The 9,453-nt window shown below is 37.5% G+C and overlaps 1 protein-coding gene across 3 annotated transcripts in view; it reads right to left on the bottom strand.

Moving 5' to 3' along the window:
* Positions 1–269: 269 nt before the first annotated feature.
* GOSR1 (golgi SNAP receptor complex member 1) overlaps positions 270–9,453 on the bottom strand; it is a 32,001-nt gene continuing 22,817 nt past the window's right edge. For all 3 annotated transcript variants that reach the window (XM_050908977.1, XM_050908976.1, XM_050908978.1), the window contains 2 exons: positions 3,395–3,477; positions 270–2,079 (listed from right to left, as the gene is read on the bottom strand). In XM_050908977.1, coding sequence (XP_050764934.1) covers positions 1,955–2,079; positions 3,395–3,477 — 208 coding nt within the window. In that variant the 3' untranslated portion in view covers positions 270–1,954. The remainder of the gene's footprint in view (positions 2,080–3,394; positions 3,478–9,453) is intronic.

Genomic DNA, 9,453 nt, shown 5'->3' with positions numbered 1-9,453 from the left:
GTAAAAAGACTGGTTATAAGATTAAATAGGTGAATTTTTTTACGGTACTGCAGATCTCATATTGCCAACTATACAGCAACCAAATCCTACAAATCCTAAGCAGAAGCACGACTGCTGATCAGGGTCCCTTAGGGTGGTGGTGGAATCAAAGAAAAAAGCATTGGGGAGAAGAGGTTTGATCTCCCAACACACAGATTCATTAATAAGCCTCCTTTATCCATCAAGGTTTTTCATAAACCCCTTTAATGAACACTTCATTTCAAACCAGGAACATTCCCAAATCAACCAAATAATCACCCTTTATTTAAAATACAAGCCCCACAGTTTTACATGTAATAATTCCAAATGCTTTCTAATCCCAACGACAAGATGACTGATTAGAAGCCTTTGTTGACTTTTTAGCACAAAGTTATTACTCTGCAAATAAGCCTTCAAATCCATACAAACATTTTGGGCGCAAGAGTGTGGTTTTGCACACTACACTGGCACGAGTCTCTACTCCCTCCAAAAGGTACTTCACAGACACTACAAAAAGCAGTAAAAAATTGCGTCCGTCCCGCTAGACTTTGTTCCAGAAGAGAACCTGGAGACTATCTGCCATTTGTGGGTAATGGCATACATGAAATCTGTTAGGAGCACTGTAAATTGATTGTGAAAAGAGTTAATCAATTTCTTAGAAAGATATTTCAGTGCCTCAGTTTGAATTTATTGGGTTATGATATAACAGATGGAAAAGAGCTGTTGAAAGAGCAGAAAAATCTGTAATTCGTGAATCTGCAATATCAAAGCCATTCCTGACATCAGCTTTGTTTAGAGATGCAAACACAACCGGATTCATGTTGCATGTCTGGACAAAAAAAAAATTTTTCCCCCCAGATAATGGTAAATAATACTTGTTTCACTATTCATACATTCAACTCTTTACTATGAGGAGTTATGTCCAAAAATTTTGCACGCAGATACGTTTGCCTCAGGTATAACCATCATAATTTTCATTTCCAATTGACAGTTTAGATTATATCCTACTTACAGTGTAAAAATATTAACGCTATTAGAATAACTTTATCTAAATTACAATATAGACTTTTCAAACTGCTTATCATGTCTTTTTATAAAGACCTTTATGATGCCAGCCAAAATCAAAGTATTTACACCCAAAAGACTACTTTTAGGTGAACTCATGTTTGGTCGCTTTTCAGATGACTGAACACTATAGTAAACAGCTGCTAGGACACCGTGCTCCCTTTTTACAAAGGGGGACTTGTCAGTCCCTTTAAAGCCACAAGAAACCTTACAAATCTTCCTCAGAGGGTAGTTTATTCATCATCTGTGCAAAAAGTGAACTGAACAATCCTTTTTTTACTTTGAGGGATTCGTGTGAAGCAGAGTTTTCACAGCACAAATTATGCAGAAATAACTAGTGTCTCAACCATCCGTTAAAAAGAATTACAGAACATGTATTTAGTAATAAAGCAACCTGACGGCTTAAAGCTGCAATATTCTTCTCACAGGGCAAAAGTGTTCAGTACTGTGCTTGGCCTACAGGGGAAACTGGCTTCCTGCAGAGTTTCCACCCAAGGCAAGCATAACAATCTTTTACTGCTTACCAACCAACAACAGACTTCCCCAGCGCCGCTGAGCACAGAAACTGTTCTACTGGTTCTGGTAAGCGTCCCATATTTACTTACCTTGCAGTGAGAAAGAGAATTAAAGACAAACAAATCCCACAAAATTTAACCAAAGGAAGATGTATGGCAGGGAAGGAGAAACACTGCAGCTTCAACCCAAACCCAGTGTCGCAGTCTACCATCATAAGCTCTAGACATCGTGCTGACACTCCCAGCCATGACAAGCAGGCTGTTTGAAGTCTGTCGCTTCCCCCATTCACTTTTCCTTGACTGGGGGGGGAGGGATGGTGGTGATGAGTTTAGCAGAGTCCACGGGGGAACATCCATCAATGAAAAGCATATAGCAGCAGTAAGATGGTACAGATGCCAATAATGCCACCCAAGATGAGAGAATCTCGTCGTTTCCGAAGGTTGATCCTTTGAATCAGGCTGTTCACTGCTGGAAACCGGTCTTTAAGGAATCTGAGTCAAGGTCATATCAGCAAACACCATCTTCACTAACAAGCCCCACATTCTGTATGTGGAAATCCCAATACTGCAAGAAATGCAGAACTACTCCCAAGCTGGAGAAAGCAGATGCAGTAAAAAACCTAATGGCTAGTTAGCAGGATTACAACTGTACTTCACTAATAACAGTCAATCAGAGAAAAGAGAAAACAGAACAGCTTAGAGTTCACATTTACACAGAATTCATCACCTGATCACCTAAATTACCATTTGATATACTTTAATCTCCAATGTAAGGCTTAGTTACTTTTAATAATTGTGTTTAAATGAGAATAAAAAAAAATGGGGCAGTTATATAAAACATCTGTGGAATTTATTTAATGGAATTCTGTTACTGGTGAAGGGAACAACCAAAGGCATTTGACTGATAAAATCATTCACGTTCATGATTACGCACTGTTCAAGTATAGCACATAAGGAAGAACTCCTCCTACTGTAAAATCATAAAGATGTAAACCTATCTTTTAATGTACAAAATACAACTGCCAACAAGATAATATGTTTCAGAGCTTCATGTCTTTGTAACTAACCATCTTTTAAGGCCAAAGCTTATTGAATTTTTTTTTGTTCTTGCCCGTTGCTAAGAACTATAATGAAATTTATGGGTTAGCAAGATACATCTCTTCAGGACGTAATCTGTCTAATCAAATGATGCTAATGTTGTTCTTTGGGCCCTTATGACAGAAAGGAAGGAATAAGTGGGAAAACGACAAACATGCATGACTTGACAATCTGGCACATTCTTTAGCCATGAGCACAGAATATCAAGAGAAACCAACAAGCCAAAATCTTAACATCTACAAGGCTGTGACAGACAAGAGGACACTCAGGTCATGAATACTCCTAGCTGTAAACCATAACAGGCAGCAATGTATGCCAAGCTTCAGCTCTGGACAGTCTTGAAAGCAAAAAGCAAGAAGTAAAATGAAATTATACTTTTACAAAAACATGTAGCAGGGAAGGCCATCAAATGCCATTGCAGATCTCTACCTGAAAATTAAGCTACATTGATTTATATGCAGTATTCAAATTTGAGTAAAAACAACTTATTCACCACACTCATCATTAAGATGCTTCAGTCAGATTATCAAGTGAGACTGGTAAAAAAAAAAAAGGTCTGTTTGTCACTAATGACAATACAACTACAGGTTATATAGCCATTGATATCGCAAAGCATTTTGATGCCCAAATGACAGAGTGAAAAATTGTACCGTACCTCTTCTTATGCACTGGCAGCACAAATTTTTAGGAAAGGATACTAGCCAAGGTATTCATCTTGCTTTGTATCGACTTCAACATCCCTCTCTGTGAAGTCATATTTTCTTTAGTTGCCATGGCAATGCTGGAGAAAGAAAAAGAGCGGATCAAGTTGTTGGTGCTAAGAATAATCTACAGCTAAAACAAGAGGAAAGCAAGCAGGCAACGCTTCTTTACAGAACAATGAATGAGGTGAAGCAATATCAATGAAACCACATTTTTTCCATTAATCTCTATCCTTCACCCTTAAATGATTTCTCTCTTTATAGAAGCCATTAAAAATTGAAAACACTGTGATTTCTTGAAATAGGCAGGGTTTTGGCATATCTCCCCCAGCCCCAACAAAAAAATGGTACTTCATTAGAAGCAAACCTAAAGGTAGTCTTCTGGCATAAGTTTTAAATTTAGAAGTTTGTTTAATCACAGAAGCCCCATACTTACCTTCACTCTAGAGAGCATATGAAATTTCTCGTCTGCCATCAGGATATGATGGCTACAGAACTATTAAGCAAATAAGAGCTGACTCACAATTAAAAATCAATTTGCAAAGTGGACGTGCTGGTTGAGAGGAGACGTAAGTGCAGTTTGAGAACCGACACAGCTCACGGAGCTTCACACAGAAGGTTTCTGGACAGTCAAGGTAGGACATACAGTCACCAGGTCTTTGAAGACATTTAAACGCAATGAAGTGCTGGGATCTACTGGCTTTGACTCAAGATTAATACTGTCCCCTGACTCCAGATAAGCAGGCCAAGCTTGGATTCTCCTGCATTAACGTCTCTTCCCAGCAAGCCCAACCTGACTGGTTTCCATAAGCTGGAGTTGAGGGAGCTGGTGTATAATGAAATCATATCAAATGATGCTTCCATCACAGCACAGATAAAATACATTTTTGAGCTTTGGTCCTAATTAAGACTATCGTCCATGGGTATATAAGTTTTCATACTCTGTTTCTTTACTAATAAATACATGGTCCAGCTGTATGTACTTTATCCAAATGTAAGAACACAATATAGGTGAATATAAAACAGAATTTCCCATTTCAAATGTAATACATTCTGGAAGCTGGAGAAAAGCAACTGTGCTCTTAAAAATAAGACATTTAAATGAAGATTTTAAATAACTACTCAGCTGACAAAAATTTTTCTCTACGTTAAGTTTCTCTTCAGCTCATAAAACAAAAGAGTTATAGGATGGAAAATGAAAGGGTAGGCTACTACTTCTAGCCCCAGGTAGTATTTCATGTGGCTACTTCAGATGCAATAGCTTTGTCAAGACAAACTGCACAGACTCATTTACATCTAGAGAAACAGTACATAAAAGTTTAGGCTCTGGAGATACAGTGCTTAAGAAGGAATAGTATGACAAATACTGCCTCCTTGGCTGGCATGCATTTCAAAAATAAACAAAGTAGGACATAAATACAACATGGCTGGATAGTAACTCAGAAAATGTCACCTATATTGCTGTTGACTATATCTACATGAATAACAATGACTAAAACAAGTTCTTGGACAAGTTTGTGAGCCTTAAATATGGAGGGAAAATGTTCTGGAAGAATAAAAGTTAAGTGGAACAACACAATACAACAGATATAAATATGAGAAAAGGGAACTAAAGCTGTAATTTCAGAGGAGAACAAACAGATAGGAAAATGCAAAATGCTTCTTTTACCTAATACAGACATCCAAATTTTCAAGAGCATTTTATGCTTGCTCACACTCAGTGCTGTACACAAACATGATACAAAAATCACAGCTAACGTGAGCATTATTTCTAAGGAGAGGCAGGTACAAAGTACTGAAACACACAGTGCAAGCCCAACATTATTCTCAAGTTCTGCAGTACAAACTGGACTTTGCATTTGACATAAAGCCTTAATATTTACTACTGAACTCTCTGAATGCACTTGCTCAATACCTCTGGTCCTCAAGCACTGTTCTGTACTGAATTCATCTGGATTTCAAGGCTTTGGCCTTATCCTTCTGTAACAGTTAAAATGCTGAAACATAATTTGTCCAGATATTAGTACTGAAGTACTTAGGTTGACCTGGTATTTTAGTACTGGAAGGTGATTAAATAAAGCACCCTTATCCACCTTAGTGTATCTTTCCAGGTAAATCTGGTAGGAAAAGTCACACACACAAATTGTATTTGTACACTTACTAAACACAGAACTGGCGTTCCTGATGTTTTTATAACAAAGACCATGTGATACATTTTATTTCAAGTTTCTCTCTGAACAAAACAGCATTTGGAATGAGCAGCTCTGGATCACCTGATGTACCACTGGCTTCTCTACTAGGACACTACAGCCAGTATCACAAGAATAGCTGGCAGAAACCAGCAGAGCCGAGCCTAACAATTGTCCTTCAAGACTTACAACAAAAGGTCAGTATCACAGTTCACAAACATCTTAAAGACGACGACAGCCCGATCAATGATCCCTAAAGTATTTCTGCAGCAGCGAGTTCCTTTGGGTCCCTTCCATTGTATCTGCCTACTCCATCTCAAGTAGCCCTTGATACAGTATCTTCAGCCTTCCTGTAAGGTGCCAGGCAAACTTCGGGGGGGAAGGAAAAAATCTGCTACCACCTCTTCAGGTGGAGGCTGCCTTTTCCAACTCTGGTTTTGCCCATAAAAACTAAGAGATTACCAAGCCTCAGTGTTAAAAGTGGTATGATTTTGTTTTTAGCAGTACCAGAATACCTTGGAAAGCAAGGCAAGTTCATCACGCAAACATATGCGAGATATAGGTGACAGAAGGGCCAGCTATGGCTCTCATAGCTTTCAGGTCACAGAAAATACTCTTCCAAAAGCTCTATACGGCGAATTCTTTTAAATAGAACAACATGCATTGACAGGGCAGATCAATATATTATTTTAAGGTTATATTAGCATTCTGGTAAACTTGGACATACATTAGGAAACTGGAAGTTCATCAGTCATAAAGAGAATATAAACAGTTTGAAAACATGTAGGCAAAACCCTGACATTTTCAATCAGCAGCTCTACAGGAACAGATTTAACTTTTTAATACTAAGTTTTGAAGTATTAGATTTAAAAAAAAATAAAAATGGAAGTTTCAGAGCAGAACTATGAAAAACCTTCAAGCATTTTTTATTTACAGTCGGCTATTTAGCATTTTTTCTTTTATACTTTTGAAGTGCCAAACCAGCACAAAGTGAAAATGAAACTCATGGTTAACTGGAAGCAACAGGGCTTGCAGTCGCCTCCTTGGTGTTTATAAAGGGGTTGCCAGAATCGGTTAACCAATGCTCTTCATTTCTGCAAAAACAACAGAAGAAAGTCTGCAAAGCTTCTCCTCTTAGACTGTGTAGTACTGTCACTCAGCACATTGTGTATGTTTGTTCCTGTGGATATACTAACTCATCTAACCCATAAATGCAACTGATTTAATTGGTCACATGGGACAGCCTTTTCAGGACTAAAATTAGAAGAAAAGAAAGTGAAAATTAGATTAGAGGAGAAATGAGGAATCAAATCATTGCTTACCCAACAGCGCATGAGCGTACAAAGAAAACCGTATATGAGAAGGTGTTAACAGAATTCTGAAGAGAGACTAAACAGCTGTGTATCAATATAGCAAAAGCAGTTACCATCAAGGGCTGATGAAGGGGCTACAAAATCAGAACAGTAAGTACATCAAATCGTATCACACGTGAGAAGATACCGCATTTGACAGATGAGATACATTTACAACTCGGCATACAGGTATTTTAGTCCTCTGAAGTAAAAAGCAACAAACTCGCAAAAACATTACATTTGCTATTGAGAAGAGCACTGAGGAGATTTTGAATTATTAGGAACCAAGTTGGAAAAAAAAAAAAGATTTCCCAGCTGTACACAGGAAAGCTTGCTCAGTAACCTACAGCTGCTTATCTTACACCCCCACACTGACTTGATACTTGTCCAGATAAAGTTTTAATACAGCGTTTCTCAAAGCACTCCTGAATTAAGCCACATGTTTTCATAAGATGCATCCAATGACTCATTAAGGCATCCATTAATTTACAGAAGTGAAAATACAAGATGATTGCCAGGGTATAAAGTGTTCCTGAGACACCTCCAAAATGCCTTTGGAAAGAATTATTACAGATTATCATGGAACACAAGGTTCCTGCTTTAACATCTGAGGAGTGAAACTGTCCATTTCATATAAAAAGGCAGGATGTAACTGTTTAAGTTTACATAGTACAAGACTGGAACTTTCTTCATTTCTTTTATCCAGTATTTTGAAAAATTTAGCTCAATGGGCTAGGTTTTACTGAAGAGCTCTGAAGAAAAAAAAATTGTAGTGATTGCCATTTTTAACATGATATGGTCTAGTAATGAAATGTAATTGTGATATCCATGAACAAGAGTTTAAGTGGATTCTAGCTACCATTAACAAGTCAAAATTCAAGTAAAAAGCACTGTTCTTCATGTATAATTTGATTACTCAAAACATGAGCTGGTTTACCTAAGCCTTTATATCTGTAAATGAGACTATTAAATTTAAGAACTACCAGAAAGCACACAGCTCCTGGGGACTAGTGCACTGATTGGTCTTGTACAGTCTTAAGTATGGCAGCTTCCTCATATCCTTCATTAGACAGTTTTGGTTTCATTCCCATCCCCAACATATGCTCATTGACTTATGTTGCCATTTCTTCACCGACAAAAGCATTTTTTTAAAAATTAATCACATTCTTCCCATTCACAATATTGGCCCCACTTAGTTACTCGACACCGTAATCTTCCCAGATCAAGAATACCTTTTTCTTATGTTTTGAAACTTCTATACAACATTTATGATAAAAGATTAAATGCTTCTTACTGGAATCAAGATGACCCTGATTTAACGTTTCATTTGGAAACTAGCATGAACTATTCTCGGTGCTGCACTGGCTTGAACTACTAGAGCTGGGTGTAAACCAAGTTTCTAAAACCAGATGGTATTCTGCTCTCTATATTTAATATTAAAGCACTGCTGAAGTACAACATTAAAGATTGCTGCACTACTGGAGAAGTCTCTTCTAGGTAAGCCCGAGGTCCCAGCCACAAAAAGCCCACCCATCTCTTCCACAAATCAGCAGGAGTATCTCAAATTCCTGTGCTTGCAGCCGTATCTCCTCAAAATTTCACTTACATTTCAAGTTTGTCCTTGAACGTTCAGTAGTGCTGTGGGTATGCAAGCACCCAAATTTCCCTTCAAAAGTAAAAGATATTTGTACACAGTTTGCAGTTTTCACTGGCATGAAGAAGTACAGAGTAATAAACACTTCCAGCCATTATCACAGTCAAACTAGTCTGACATGCAGAGATACGCTTTTAATGCTGCTTGACTTGGAAGCAAAGTGTTTTTACCTAGACAAATGTTTAAGCTGTTGGGTATTTTCACCCCACAGAGCAGCCATATACATACAGCGTGCGTGAAACGTACCACAAAGTCAACCCCTTGCTTCATCCACTGAGACAGCTCAGTCAAATCTAGACTGAGGAAGAACTAAAACAAAGCTCTAAAGGAACAAGACAGGTTTTCAGAAATCAAATAATTCATGTATTACTGGAACTTCTGCTTCATTTTGTACTCCATGAATCATAGTTGCTCATTTAAATTCATGACAACATCTATGATTAAGGGAATGGACTCTGTGACTCTGCATAGAAATGCAAGCTCTAGTTTTAAATTGGTAAAAATTCTGGTTATATCACTTATTCTTTGCGTATACATATGTACATATATATTCATATCTATAAACACATGTGTGTATATATGCATACGTACACACACATACAATCTTTCAAATTACTTTAAAGACTGTTGTGTCTTTTGATGAAGCCTAAGATGAAAACAAAAGGAACATTTCCCCAGAAATGCAAGTGATTTTGCCTAGACACTCTGGCAAGGCTCTTCTGAAAAGAGCTAAGACTCAAAATCTAAATCATGCCTTTCCATTCTGTAAAGTCAAGATTCAATGCAAGTGAATTTTCCCCTTTTATTAAATCCTAATTATTACCTAAAGAAATACTCCAAATACATAAGGAGATGATTTTT

Source organism: Gymnogyps californianus, chromosome 20 (genome assembly GCF_018139145.2).
Source record: "Gymnogyps californianus isolate 813 chromosome 20, ASM1813914v2, whole genome shotgun sequence".
NCBI lineage: Eukaryota > Metazoa > Chordata > Aves > Accipitriformes > Cathartidae > Gymnogyps > Gymnogyps californianus.
The sequence above is the reverse complement of the archived record's forward strand: the minus strand, read 5'-3'. Positions and strand labels throughout refer to the sequence as shown.